This window comes from Pelodiscus sinensis, chromosome 6, assembly GCF_052426305.1.
Source record: "Pelodiscus sinensis isolate ZL-2025 chromosome 6, ASM5242630v1, whole genome shotgun sequence".
Taxonomy (NCBI): domain Eukaryota; kingdom Metazoa; phylum Chordata; order Testudines; family Trionychidae; genus Pelodiscus; species Pelodiscus sinensis.
In genome coordinates, this window is record NC_143057.1 from 20217455 (window position 1) to 20233219 (window position 15765).

A 15765-nucleotide genomic window follows, 5' to 3' on the forward strand; every position below is an offset into this window, starting at 1 on the left:
GGATGCAACATGACACTACATTACAATTTTTGTTTTCAGTGTTATAACGGTGTTGGTCCCAGGCTATGAGAGACACAAAGTGAGTGAGGTAATATCTTTACTGGACCAACTTCTGTTGGTGGAAGAAACAATCTTTCAAGCTTCACAGAGCTTTTCTTCAGGTCTGGAAAAGGTAACCAGAGTGTTACAGCTAAATAAAAGGTGGGACAGCTTTGTGGGCTAACACATTTTGAAGGAGACTACTTAAAGGAAGTGGGCAATTAAAACCTCTACAGTCATAGGGAAAATGTAGAGCTTTATGCTTTGTGTTGAATCATGTATAGTAAAATAGATTTTAACAAGTCAGGTTTCTAATCATGTGTTGTTATAATAATGTTGATAAAAGTTGTTTTTCTTTTTAAGCACGAATGACGAATATAATCCATCTGAAGCATAAAAGTACTTGATTCTGGAAAAGCACATAAAAGCACCTTTAACATTGAAATCAGGAAGAAGTATGAAAGACCAGTCTATCTGATTCTGAATTTCTGGGCCACAGCTTCTTGCAGAGAACAAAAAATGACTCTTTCTAAAAACATTGCTGCAAGTATCCTGGAAGAATGGTGTTTGGAGGAACCACTATTTGGGTGTAGGAGGCATCAGAATGTCAGGAAAAAATGGAGACTGATACGAATAATTGGTCTTTTCATGAGCATAATGGCCATTAGCACTTTCTCTCTTTCAATTAGTGCCTTTTTCAAGATGGAGCCACATAGCACAGAGATAACTAGTAGTCTAGATAGCCAAAAGCCAATGCATGGGCATCAAAGAACTCTGTTGGATTTCAAGGAACAGAATCAAAATGACACTCCAGAGTCACCTATTTCTATGAAATATGAAACTGAACAGAATAATGCAACAGAACACTCCAAGGGAGAGTATCCACAAGATCTTTTTTCTCTTGCAGAAAGAAGAAGGGGGGCAGTAATCCTGCATATATTGGGAATGATTTACATGTTCATAGCCTTAGCCATAGTCTGTGATGAGTTCTTTGTTCCTTCATTGACTGTCATCACTGAAAAGCTAGCCATATCTGATGACGTGGCTGGGGCAACATTCATGGCTGCTGGTGGTTCAGCTCCAGAACTCTTCACATCTTTGATAGGAGTCTTTATATCACACAGTAATGTTGGCATTGGAACAATAGTAGGATCTGCAGTATTCAATATCCTGTTTGTTATTGGAATGTGTGCTTTATTTTCTAGAGAGATCTTGAACCTTACCTGGTGGCCACTCTTTAGGGATGTGTCATTTTATATCGTAGGCTTGATCTTGCTAATAATCTTTTTTTTGGATAATTTAATCATGTGGTGGGAAAGCTTAACCCTGCTGACCGCTTATTTTTGTTATGTGACTTTCATGAAATTCAATGTTCAAGTAGAAGAATGTGTGAAAAAAATTTTTAATAGGAACAAAGTTGAGAAAGTAACAACTACAGATTCTGAACAAAAGGTAAGTTATTTTTAATATGTATATAAATCTGAAATGTTTCTGTGTCTTAAGAGTCCTTGATGTGGTAAAATATGTGACATGGAGGTTTCTAGGTTTTACCAAACATTTCTGGGATTATCATTACAGTCCATTATACCAATCAACTGAAAAATAAGGGATGAAGCTTATTTACTCTCAGTAGCTTTTCACTCTACCGTAGTCCAAGCTACTTGGGTAGCCATTCAAAAGTGAGCATTTGTCAACATTTACCATATCATAGTGTTTGAGATACTACATCTTTTTGCCTATATACTTAAACTAAACAATAGCTTTGGTATCTCTTGTCAAGTGCTGTCTTTTTAATGACTTCCAAAGTACTTTCTTCGCCAAGACCAAGTAAACAATTTTGGAACAACATACAAAAGTACATTTTCTGTACTTTCATCTGTAGATGGAACAGAGTGGATCATGTTAATTTTTCAGTTATTTGGCTTTACATGAGTTCACCACTTTTTAATCATTTTTATGTGAATGAATGTTCATTTTTCTTTTCAGCATCTCCATGGCATAGAACTGGGCCCTTAATTTAAACAAGATATATCGTTAGTGCACGTTACCTGTTAGCTGAACATATTATATGTGTACATCTTATGCTTGGGCCTTGTGAAGAAAGATGGGGAGGTTTGAAATGGTATTCAGCAGCTCTGGTTATCACCAACTCAGTGAAGATAACTATAAAGAGAGAATTTCTTAAAATAGAATTTAAAGTAGAAGTTATTTAAGCTAATTACAAAACAGAATTCATAAATACATACAGCATATAGGCAGTGTGGAATTTTATCTTGTGCAAATTTTTCATGCTGACCTTTAAGTGGGGTTTAGTTGAAAGTCTATTTGTATCATGAATATAAGATGTTGGCATGGTGGGATTATTTACACATAGTTGGTATAGTCACATTTTTCTTCATTTGTGAAAATTATGTTGTTCAAAAAAGCATAAAGAATTAGCCGCCATTTTGTGCATATCTGCAACAGCCAAAAAACGGTGGTATAGAATAGAAAGTGTGATTTTGATCTCTCTGTGGTTCTGTGTATGTGTGTATTGTGTGCATAAAGATCGATATACATATGGGCTACAATCCTGCTATTGATAGCATGCAGTCAGATTGATTCACTCCTACAGAATGCCAACTAAGTCACTGGGGCTTTGGATGGTACTGCAGTCCATCTAAGTCGGTGTTTCTCACAGTGCTCCATGAAACCACTTTGAGAAATCTGTTAATTGGCTGCGCCACTTTATTTATGTATCTGTGCCATGGCCATGGAGCCTTGCAGCTCTTATTGGCTCCATTTTCACCGTTTGCAGCCAATGGGAGCTGCGGCAAACAGTGGTCCAGCCCATGCTGCTTCCCACAGGCCCCCTTGGCTGCAAATGGTAAAATGGAACCAATAGGAGCTGCGAGGCTCCGTGGCTGTAGCACCTGGAAATAAACTAACCTGAGTGGCCAGTTAACAGGTGTCTGAAAGTGGTTTCGTGGACCGCTTTGAGAAACACTCATCTAAATGTTAGGGGTGTGTGTGTGCATGTACGTGTGCGTGGGTGGTTGTGTGTGTATATAAAAATTAGAGAGTTTATCTGTTTGTCTAAGTACTTCTAAACAGTAAAAGCTAGGAATACCACATTCCGTATACTACTTCCTATTACCATAATTTAATGCCACATAAGGTTTGGTTGTGCCAGGAAAACAGGATGTGCCCAAAATGGGATTGCTTCTTCAAAAAACCAAACAGAAAAGTAACAGAATCACCAGTATATATAGTCCTCAAAACTGATGTAACTCGGCAAATGTTGAAAGAAACTGAACCAAGATGAGCCAGAGAAATAGGATGAACCTGGAATAGGATTGCATCTCAATAAACCTTATAGAAAAGAGATGAAACAGAAAAAATTGGAATAGTGCTCTCTTTTAGCACCAGCAGGCAAGGCCGGTTATTATCTGCTAATATATATATACTGTTTATATATAAAGAAACTCTTTATAGCTTTTGTTTTCCATCCATTTTCCCTGAACAGAACTGTCAACATTTTCTCTCTCAATATCTGTTTGAAAATGATGAAGGAAAATAGCAAACAGTTAATTGCCTTAATAAATAAGAGGGCTTTTCAAAAGTTCCATAAATATGTCTGCCTCTTAAGAATGAATTCTCTGGTGAGGAATTGTAAAGAAGATCACATTTTATACCAAATGTGTTTTTATAGGAAGCTGCTGCAGTATATAGAGTAATCATAATTGATCAGTTCACATTGACGTTATCTATTAATATGCTTATACAAGACATATGATGTTATAATCTTTCATTCAACATGCACAACACTATTTGAAGTTTTTCTCTCACCCAAATAAAAATGGAATCTGTCAATTAATCTGGATTATCCAGGTTGATCTATTTTAGTCTGTAAAGTAACATAGCATATTGTATGTATATCATGAAAAGAATTCTAGTTGATTGGTATACTGGACTGTAATGGTGATCACAGAAGTGCTTGGTAAAACCTGGAAATCTCCATGTCAGCTATATTTACTGAACAGTAGAATAAAATATTTGAAAACCAAATGAAATGTTCTGAATGCACACTAATGTACTTTTGACAGACTTGACTAAATAGATAACAGCCATGCAGAGTTCACTCATTTACTATATTTGAATAATTAATTCATTTTCTTAAAGGTGATTCCATACCCATTCAGCTTGTGCATTCCTTCAGTGGTTCACGTACGTGTGTGTGTGTGTGTAGCTAATATAACACAGGTATTAAAGAATCATAAAGTTGTTAATTTGTTTCTAGAGAAATTAGCTTTGCACCACAACTGTGAAAATATTGGGAAAGTGGACTCCGATAAAATAGTCACATAGGTATTTTTGTATGAGTTGAGCTGTAAAAGATTTTGGAAATTTTATTAAGACTTTGAAATCTATTCTGTTAGTATTCATATGAAAAAAAATGATCAGAATTAACTCATTTGGTAATAGTGATAATATTATAGTAAGTGCTTCAATAAGAATCCTGTTGTAATTCTGCATTCATTGATTTACCATTATTCTAAGGTGTTAAATAATTGCTTCGTATTGATTACTAAATGGAAAAAAAAAAACCCTGGAAAATGCAGCAGTCTCTCGTATAGAAATGTTAAGGGGTTCTTGTTGTACAATACATTCCAAGGATAGAAAATACAAATACTTATGTAGCCTGTATACAGTATTGAGTGATTAATCTCAGTGGCACATGAATGCTTATTGGCCAACCAGTGGAGATTAAAAGAGCTGCACAGGTGGTATTCTTGGTTTTTGAAGGCAGAACTCCCTTACTCCCATAGATATATCCCTCACTGGCCATAGATCCCTTCCCCCATAGGGAAAGTGCCATGATATCCAAGGCAAAATAATAGCATACATTATAAAAAGCATATTTATATTCAAAAACAACAAATGTAGTTGTTTCTAATGTAAAATTGGCATTTCTTTGATGTTATTCTGTTGGATATTCAATAGACACAGTTCTTTGAAATCACTAGATAGTGAGTATGGGTGTTTTCAGGAGCTCTTGCTACAGAGGCAGTTTTATGCTTTTGGGTTGTGCAAGATGCAGTATATTAGTCTCTTATTCATCTGTGTTGCTTCTTCTAAATGGTTGGTACCAGCTGGGTAAGCTAGAAAGTGGTCATCCCAGAAAACTGTTGTCTGTAGTATTTATCTTTAAGACTTTGTTGTAATCTGAGAACAGGTCAACAGAGTTCTGAGAGGTCTAAATAAAGAATCATAAAGCGGGATAGCTGAAGGGTTAAGTGGCTTAGCAACAAATCTCAATCTCAAAGAGTAAAAAAATCGTGTTGATAGATGAAAAATATTTGAAAAGTTTAAAAGGCTTGTTGAAGTAGATGGAAAAACTTAGATTATAGGTATGTATCAGTAAAAGTCTGCAAGAAATTTACTATAAAAGAATGATCTTCTGAGCCTTCTGGTTTATTTTTAGTTTTAAATCATTTTGTTTGTTCATTTAGCTACTTTCAAAGGATGGTGTAGATCATCCTATCTATATTTAAATATACAGTAAATCAATAATAATATTTCCTATCAAAGTAAAAATAGCTCTTAATTATGTGTGAAACCATCTGTCTGCCTACATGTTAGTATTTCTCAAGGATATTTCTAATGCTTGTGTTACCCTATTCTGTCTTCAGAGCTTCTTGAATTTCACATTGGTCCCAGTAGATTGTGAGCACTAAAGTGCAAACAGAAAGCCATTTTTGAACTGTAGTCTTCTCGTGTTTTGAGAATTATCTGTGTAAATGACTGTGCTTCTAGAAAGGAACATCTGATTATTGAACATTTTAAATTTAATATGGGTTCACTATAATCCCTTCTTGTTTTCCTATCCCTGTTCTTTAAATTTAAATATCCTGACCCTTCTCTCTTTAAAAGAGGTACAGATTAAGAAAATCTGGTAGAAATTGATATGGGTCAAGGCATGCTAACAACAATTTAGGCACTTGTTTTTGAAGTTGTCTAATTTTCTAGTTTTAGTAGCTCTCTAGCTCTCGCAGCCATGTTAGCTCTGAGTTTATTTCTGAATTTGAAAATTCTCAGTTTTGTTTTGGTGCTGTATATCTTTCATTTCCATATGATGCTGGGTTTAGTAAGTGCTCTGGATGAATGCCTTTCCTATTCTTGGTTTCAATTCCCTCTTGAGGTCTTCGTTGACACACATTTTTTATATTCTGGCAATGATTCAGTGTTTCCACTGATCCTAAGGGTCTCTTTTCCCCAAATTTAATTGAACAGCTATGCCAGTTTCATTTGAGTGATCATATTGGTGGGTGCTTTTAGCATTTTTGCTGTGATTTGCTCAACTTTTGCTGTGTCGTTCTTTGTCACCTTCTTGACTACAGCCCATTTGTGACATTGGTATTGGATCATCCAAGTTGATCAGGTTTATATGTTTCAAAATCTTGTATTGGAGTGGAGCTGGGTCTGTGGAGGACTTCTCTGAAATGCTTTGCCTTTCTGTTCTACTTCATTGCAAGCATTTTTCCCTCTCTGTTCTTATTGGTCCATTTCCTGTTTTGAAATGTCCACACTTGGTAAATAGTCCTATGGTTTCCTACCACTTTGCTTTTTCCAGTATTTTATTGGTCTTAGAATTTGGAAGTTTTCCTTTCAGTCCCTTCTCTCTTTGATGAGACACAAGGTCTTTGACCATCTATTTTGAAATCCCACTGAGATATCCAAACTGCGACTTGCAAGCTGCAGCTTGAATCACATTGTCACTGAGCACTACCCATTATTCTTCAGATGCAGTCTGTAAGGGGTGGGCAATAATTTTTGATTGGGGGGGGCACTCAAAGATTTTGGAAAGTGGTCAAGGGCCACACTCTTCCATTATATTAATGGAGGAAATGTGGGGTCTGGAATGGAGGTTGGGTGCAGAAGGGAGCTTGGGGCAAGAGATTGGGGTGCAGGAGGGAGACTTGAGTCTGGGAGGGAATTGGGATGAAGCAGGCAGTTGTAACCTAGGGCAGGGGACTGGAGTGCAGGACTTTGGGATGTGACCTAGGGTTGGAGGGGTTTGTGATCTGTGGCAGGAGATTGGGATGTCAGACATGGGAGGGGGTATAGGTGTAAGAGGGGGACAGAGGGTTTGAGTATGTTGAGTGGGGGGGGCAGAGAGTTGGGGCAGGAAAGGGCTGGGATGCCAGAAGCAGGCTGTGCCCAAGAGACTTACTTGTCAACTGCCAAACTAGCGTGTCTGCCTGCAGAGCTTAAAATGTTTCCCAGCCAGCCAACCTGCCTGGCCATGTGCTTCATGAATAACTGAACTCAGGAGAGGGGCATGATTCTTCTTAGCTGCCTGTTGTTCTAACAAGCAGCTTCCATTGGCCGGTTTCTGCCAGAAACCGGCCAATGGGAATGTGCTGGGGGTGGGGTAGCTCCTAAAACTTCCCCCTTTCCCTCCAGTTTTAAAACAGAAATGGAACCCTACAGCCACATTTCTGCAGGGCGCGTGGAGCTGCGGGGCAAGCTGAGGAGCCTGCCTGGGGCTCCCCGCTGCCTCTGCAGGCCAGATCCATTGGCTTGGTAAGCTGAATCTGGCCCATGGGATGTATTTTGCCCTGGCTTAGTCTATATCTTGCCATCTTCTGCTTCAGATCTGCTGCTTAATTCAAATTGCAATTTCTCGCAATACCCTTTTGTTTTGAGTTTTAAGTCCAGTTAAAACAGCATAAGTAAAACACATACATTTAGGTAATGGACCATTCTGAGAGAAGCTATATTTCAGGTTCCTTATACAAGATTTTGTAACAGGGATATTCATTGTTGTGGAAAGATAAAATCTTATCTGGTAAATATCCAAAAAGAACTTCGTTTAGCAACTAAAGACAATATGTGGGTGGCATAGGAATGTTGTGAAATGACATCTATTTCAGATAGAATAACACTGTTACCAAACAGACGTAAAGTTATGAACTAGCCAGTTTTAAATCAGCATCTGCATATTAAGAGAAATTATCTTTAACATAAATTATTTTTACGTGTGAGACATGAGTTGAAATGATCTTATTGCTGAATTTTTTGTTTTGAAAAGCCTTAATAGGTTACATTCAGTGTCACATATGCTACTATAAGAGGAGCAGTGATCTATACAGATTTAAGAGCAGGCAGATTACAATAAATTGCACTATAAGTGACATGCAATTAACAAGTGAAACTTTCAGATATTTTTAGACAATGCCCTACTTTCAGATAACTATAACAGAAAAAAATTACCCTACTTAATATTATCCAATATATGATTATTTACATTAAAATCTTACTTACCATGCACAGCCAGAGTAAATGTGACACCTACTAAAGCTTTATATTTGTAATAATTATTGTGGCCTGCTGAGCTCACTTTACTTAGGACTTACACCACTGAATCCAAATAGTTTGCAGACCTTTATAGCCAGGAACCTATTTTATCCTAGCTTGCTCCCCTTCCTTTAGTCCGACAATGGAAAGAGAGTTTGTGAAGCACTATGGGTATGTCTACACAGCAAAGTTATTTTAAAATAACTTTCCTAGTGTCTACACAAGCCAACTGCTATTTTCAAATTAAATAAGTGGAGCGCTTATTTGGAATTTGGTACGAGGAATAATAACAGCTATTTCGAAATATGTGCTGTGTAGACACATTTCAAAATAGAGGGCCTCCAGCCTTCCCGGGGTGCCCTGGTGACCACTCCAGCCTCAAGCAAGAACACTCCTCTCCTTCCCTCCCTCCCCAGAGCCCTTAAAGTGACAGACTCTGGCCACAGTGCCTGTGCCAGCTCCAAGCCTGCCAGCCCAGAGCCAGCAGTCAATGCCCCTGACCCAGTGGCCCCAACACATGAGCCAGCAAGCCACTGGCAGCCAGCCCTCCACCGCTCCCCAGGAGCAGTCTACCAGCTCCCAGGAGCCTGCCAGGGCCCAGAGAAGGTGGGTGCCTTCCTGGTCCAGAGTGGAGATCATGGACCTTATTCAGGTTTGGGGGAGATGCCTCCAATGTTCATGTTCTTCGCACTAGATGGAGGAACGCGGCTGTCTGTGGCAGGATAGCTGCCAGCCTGGCCACCAAAGGCCACATGCAAACCTAGGAGCAGGTTTGCATGACAATCAAATTGGTCTGGCGAGACCCCCAATCCTGAGCTTCCCCTCCCCCTTCTTCCCCTTGCTTCCCCCTTCCAGCTCCCTCCTCCCAGGTTTTCCCCTCCCCTCTCCCACCCTCTCTTCTCCCCTCTCCCACCTCCTTTCCCCAGTCTCACCAGAGTTTCATTCCCTCCCCCCCCCCCAGTTTTGTTAAATAAAGAGAGTTTGTGTTCATGAAAATACGTGTATTTTATTTGACATCAGGAAGGGGGGTTAGGGATGGGTAAGTGGAAGGACGTGAGGGAGGAATGAGGCACAAGCCCCCAGTGGGGCACAACAGGGAGGTTCTTGGTGCTCCTCAGTGTGGAAGCTCTCCCACAGGACCTCCTGGATACTGACAGCCCCCCGACAGACCTCCCGCTTGGCAGCCTGCAGAAAGTGTAGCCAGGCTTGCAGCAACGCATCCAAGAGAAGCACCAGAGTGCCCAGGGGCAGCTCTGGCTCCATGTTGCAGAGTGCTGTGGCGTCCTGAGTGAGGGCAACCAGAGCATGCAGAGGCAAGATGCTTTGCTGTCCCTCATTGAGGTAGACAAGCAAGCAGGGAAACCTGAGAACTGGCTCTCTGGGGGGGGGGGGGGGGGGCGGGGGGGTCCCTTTAAGTACAGACCTCAGGCAGCAGCCCCACACAGTAAGTCCTGACCTGGTGCCCTGCTGGAACTGGTTCCGGCCAGCCTTAAATATGATTCAGAGTCCACTCAGTGTGGATGCACTATTTCAGAATAGCAAAATGCTATTTCAAAATGCATTTTGTGTGTAGACATGTTATTTTGAAATAAGCTATTTTGAAATAACTATTTTGAGATAATATATTTCGAAATAACACTGTAGTTTAGATATACCCTACTTGTGGTTCATAATAAGGAATTTGGAATTTCTCTCCTTAGCCTCTGAAGAGTTGGCTAGCCTGCCTCTCCCCCACCACGTACCCTGGTCCCAGTGCATTTGGGTTCTTGAAGGCCTGCTCAATGAGGAGACTGGATTTTCCTCGCAGCTTGCAATAGAGATGTTAATGTGTAGTCATTTACATAATTAATTGAGAAGCCTGGGCTCATCGGTTAATCCTAACGATGACATGCACCCACTTGCTACCTCTTTTGAGCCAGCTTCCCGTGCATACTGGCTCCTGTGGGGTCGCCTGCCCCTACTCTGCTGCCTCCCTTTTGTGGAGCTGCCTGTCCTCCCTCTCCACTACACTACTGCCTCTCTATCTGATAGAGAGGCAGCAGCGTGGGTGGTTAGGGGGGGCAGGCAAGAGCCAGCTCCCTGCAAGTACTGGCTCCCGCCTGCCCTCCCACCCCCCCGTAACTGTGTAACCACTGAAAAATATAAACATTTGCTAACAACCCTTGTTTTTAAATATTGCATCATTAAAATTAATGGGGCCAAATTCTGGTCTGATTAAGACTTAGTAGGCCCCCTGACAGTGGGGACAAGTGGGGCATCTGCCCCAGGATCTGGCAATTCAAAAGTGCCGAAGACTCCCAGCTGCCACCACCACTGCTGCATGATTGGTGGCACCCAAAGCCCTGGGCTCTTTAAATCATTGCTGGAGTGCCACGTAGCAAACTCAGGGAGGCTCTCAGGGCTGGCTGTGGAGAGGGGAGCAGTGTGGCATGCTCCGGGTGGCATTGAAGGCTGGCTGCCACAGCCCTGCCTCTTCTGCCTGAGGCCCCACCCCTTCCAGGAGCATGGAATCGGCTCCTCTCACCTTGCCTAGGGGCCCAGTGAGTCTGTCAGCCTGGTTGACACTTAGTTATTGTGCTTACATCTTATTTGCTTGTATTTGTTTTAAAAATTGGTGAAACATCTATGTAATCACTGTGGTAGCTCTGAGAGCAATATATGGTACGATTCAAGAAGCACTAAGACTTTGGAGTGATACTAAACTTCAGGATTCTCATTAATGTACGTGATTTTTTGCTAGTTGTTTCTAGGCAGCAGTTGGCAATATTATATCTCTCTATATATTTTTTAAAAAAATTCCTGTGGGACGACAGTGTGATGTCATCAAAATCAGCATGGGGATAAAAATGGAGAGGTACAGATAAACATATAAATCTAGAATCTGGGAGGGAGTTTGGGTGAAGGAGGTGGTTGTGACCTAGGACAGGTGACTGGAATGCAGGGGTTTGGGATGTGACCAGGGTAGGAGGGGATTGTGATCTGGATCCCTGCAGCCCCTCCTGTACCCCAGTCTCCTGCCCCAAATCACAGCCCCCTCCTATTCTAGGTCACAGCTGAAACCCCTCCACCCCCTCCTTCACTCTAGTCTCCTAGCCCAGGTCACAACCCCTTCTTGCCCTAGGTCACAACCTAAAGCCCTGCACCTTAGTCTCCTAATCCAGGTCACAGCTACCTCCTTCACCCAAATGCCACATCTTCTCCTGCACCCCTGTCCCTTACCCCAAGCTCCCTTTTGCACCCAACCTTCATTCCAGACTCTGCATCGCCTCTATTAATATAATAGAAGAGTGACATGATATTTGGGTTCTTGAATGCCTGCACAATGAGGAGACTAGATTTTCCTCACAGCTTGCAATTGGCCCTCAACCGCTTTCCAAAATCTTGGAGTAGCCTGCCATAAAAAATTATCCCACCCTGGAGTAGATGATCAAGATGGTCCCTATACGTCTATAATATCTGTTACTAACTCATAACCAATTGTTTTGCTGCCAATTAGAGCTGGACAGAGAAAGTTAATTCTGTTTGTGATGGTTTGGAACCTCTGTAGATGCCAACTGAGGTGCCTACGATACCACTGAGTCTGCCTTTTCAATCAGTCTGTGTCCCCTTTTATCTGGTCTTGCTGAGCCAGGCTCTCAGACCTCCTCCTGCAAGGCACACAGACAGTGCCCCAGTCAGTTGCTGATACAAACATTGGGGTTATGTTTACACTGCCCCCTCTCGTGCAAAAAATATGAAATGAGGCGAAGTGTGGAATATCATCACACCTCATTTGCATAATTAATTAGCAGCCATATTTGTGCAAGAGTCGTTGTTCCTGAAAAAGAGAGGAAGAACAGCTCTTGCGCAAGAGTGGGATTTTGCGCGAAAATGACTGCTAATTAATTATGCAAATGATGCATGGCGATGTTCCACGCTTTGCCTCATTTGCATTTTTTTGCACAATAGAGGGCATTGTAGACATAGCTTGGGGCTTTGTCTACACTGCCAAGTTTAAAATGTTGCCACAGCAGCGCTTTAACACGGCAACGTAGTCATGGCACCAGCACTCTGGGGAAACCACCTCCATGATAAGAGTTACAGTTCAGTAAAGTGGCAGTGTAGACAAGCCCTGAGATCAGCTCTTGGAGGACTCAGCTTAAGACAGTGTTTCTGAAAGTGGTCCCACTCTGAGGCTATGTCTAGACTGCAGGCTTCTTGCACAAGAAGCTTTTATCGGAAGAGATCTTCCGCAAAAATTTCTCATGCAACAACGCATCCACACTGCAAAAGCGCATCGAAAAAGTGATGGGCTTTTGTGAAAGGGAGTGTCCAGACTGCATGGATGCTCTCCCGAAAGTAAGCTCTGATTGCAGTTCACAGAATGGCCACCAGGGCACCTGTGCTTTTTCCTCTTTCCTCTTTTTGTGCAAAAACTCCTTCTTCCCCATCCCCCCACACCTTTTTGAGAAGAACTCTTTCGCAAAAAGGCTTCTTCCTTGTAAAAAGAGGAATACCAATTGTGCAAAACCCCCTCTGTTCTTTTGATTCTCTTGTGCAAAAACGCACTTGAGCTGTGGACGCTCTGCGAGTTTTTGCAGAAAAACAGTTGTTTTTCTGCAAAAACTGTAGTGTAGACATAGTCTGAGAAAGCTGTTACTGGTCCGCTCTGGTTTGTTTGTTTATTGGCTCTACAGCCATGAAGCCTTGTGGCTCCCATTGGCTGTGGTTTACCGTTTGCAGCAAAGGAGAGCTGCGGGAAGCTCTCAAGGCTCCATGGCTGTAGAGACGGTAAGTAAACTGGGAGTGGCTTAGTAGCAGCTTTCTCTGAGTGAGTCTAGGGACCACTTTGAGAAACACTACTTTAAGGAATATATTCCAACACCCAGCTGTTCACTCCTCTTGGGATACAAACCCAAATGTATATGAAGTTCATCTCCTTCCTCAATCTGAAGGAAAGTATGCACAGCCTCTCTCACACCCCCTTCCCCGTACATAAACTGGATATTTTATAAACCAGAAATAAATTTATTAACTATGAAAAGATGGATTTTAAGTGGTCAAAGAGATAGCAAGCAACACAAAGCAGATTGATAAGAAAATAATACAAAGCACACAATCTAAGCTAGTTTCACTAAAAAACTTGTTACAAATAATTTTTCACTGTAGTTATTGTTTCAGGTAATGTCCTTGACAGGTCAGGTAACTCTTAGCCCAAGTCCAGCAGTCCTCTTCCCCCCCACCCCGACTCCCCACACTTCAGTTACAATCCTTTTGTTTCCAGGGATTTTCAAATATCTCTCTGGGGTAGGAAAGCAGAGGTAAAGCAAGCTGATGACAATCATTGTTTTCCAGTAGAACAGTTCAGCAATCCAAGATGCAGGTTGGTATCAGGTGATCAGGTCATCTCACTCTGTCATCCATGAGTCAGTAAAGGTCCATAGGAAGGCAAAGCCTATTCACATTCCATTGTACTATCTGATGGGCCATCAGACCCATATGGCTTTTCCATTGTAGTCCCTGAAGTGTCAGCAGTGGGAATGACCCAAAACAGGAAATATGAACACAAATACAGACATCAGTATTCCTAACTTTAGATATAAATATGTCACGTTCATACAAATGGGATAATCATATTCAGTAAATCATAATCTTTCCAGTGATATTTTGCATAAAGTACATCTCATTTACATCATATTTATATCATACACAGATTTTCATACAGAATATGGAATATAATGTCACACTGTTGTGTAGATTGATTTTGATATTTCAGAACTTCTTTGTGTTAATTAGGAACAAAACCCAAAAATTTCAAAATTCTCTACAGAAGAGAATGGTCTCCATCCCTAGGTAGCACACATGGCAGGGCTGTCCTGGAAAGGTGTGTGCTGGAAGGCTTGGGTTCCCTGGCTCCAGGGCAGTTCACATGTCTGAAATGGATTAATAAAGCTGACAGCCACAGACCAACACAATCACCATCAGGTGGGTTGGTGAAGAGCAAGGCAGGAAAGTGTGCCGGTTTGTCATGAAATCTTTCCTGGGGTCATCAGAACTTAACTGGACTGGCTCTGTAAAATATTTGGATTTAGCCAAATCACAGATTCCAAAGAGCCATTTTTCCTGCCAACTCTACAGCCAATATAAAACAGTCTCTGTTTGAGCATGATTAAGGCTCTGTATTGGGCCAGCCCTTCACCAATTTAGGGATGTTTAATTAGCTAATTGAATAATTGATGCAATTTGCATCAACTATTCAAATAGTCGATAAGGACGCCTCCGCCTTTGAAGTGTACAAGAGCCCCTTGAACAGCAACAGCCCTTTGCTACACTTCAAAGGCGGAAGTGCTGCTGGGAGCATAAGGCTAGTGGGGGATTCAAGCAGTCCTCCACTAGCCCCGGGCTCCCTGCGGCGTTTCAAAGTGGCAGCACCACATGGAGCCCTGGGTCAGCTGGGGACTCTAAGCTGACCCCGGACTCCATGCTGCACTTCTGCTTTGAAATGCTGCAGGGAGCCTGGCATCAAGCTCTATGTAGTGAGTCAAAGTGGCAGCGCCATATAGAGCCCGGGTTCACTAGGGGAGTCCTCAGCTGATTCTGGGCTCCACGTGGTGCTGCCACTTGGAAATGCTGTATGCAGTCCGGGCCAGCTGGGGACTTCCCAGCTGGGGACTTCCCATCTGGCCCCAGGCTGCACACAGCATTTCAAAGTGCCAGCGTTGCGTGGAGCCCAGGGTCTGGCCCTGAGCTCCACACAGCACTGCCACTTAGAAGCGCCCCCTCCTCGTTCTTCCTCCCCTTGGTGCCTCTTTCTGATAGAGGCAGCGGGAGAAGGGGGGGAAAGGGACTAGTCGACTAGCATGTTGACTGTCCGATAAGTATTTGCTTATTGGAAAGTTGACTCGTTCACATCCCTACACCAATTGGCAAAATCCCTATTGATTTAAACTGGAGAAGTAACAGGTGCTTTGTCTTCCTACGTCGCTGTGGAGGTGTGTTTTTGTTTCTTTTAAAATTGTGTTTGGTACAACTGCAGTTGCGAGGTTCAGAGCTCACATTGCTTCCAAAGTAGCTTAGAAAAAAAAATCCACCAGTGTTCTGGAATCAGCTGTACCTGAAAATTTACTCTGGCAATTTTGCAGTCCCACTATATGCAGAACCAATTTTATCAATAATATTTCTTCGGTTAAGAAATTATTCGGTGATCTATATCCAATCTACTCTTTTTCATCCAGTTGCAAATATATTTATTGAAGTGGCTAGCTGTAAATATCTATGACCTTGACTGACTTTTTTAAGATGAAATGTGGAAACAGGGTTACAAGACATATGCTTTATGGTATTAACAGCTCTACACAGCACTAAAAAAACCAGAACAGTTTAAAATTGTTTTATGTTGTAGGAGAA

General features: G+C 41.8%; 1 protein-coding gene across 1 annotated transcript in view; it reads left to right on the forward strand.

Annotated features, from left to right (window-relative positions):
• Positions 1-15765, forward strand: part of SLC24A2 (solute carrier family 24 member 2) — a 181950-nt gene that overhangs the window by 2899 nt on the left and 163286 nt on the right. The window contains exons 2-3 of the mRNA XM_075931491.2: positions 40-172; positions 403-1491. Coding sequence (XP_075787606.1) covers positions 559-1491 — 933 coding nt within the window. The 5' untranslated portion in view covers positions 40-172; positions 403-558. The remainder of the gene's footprint in view (positions 1-39; positions 173-402; positions 1492-15765) is intronic.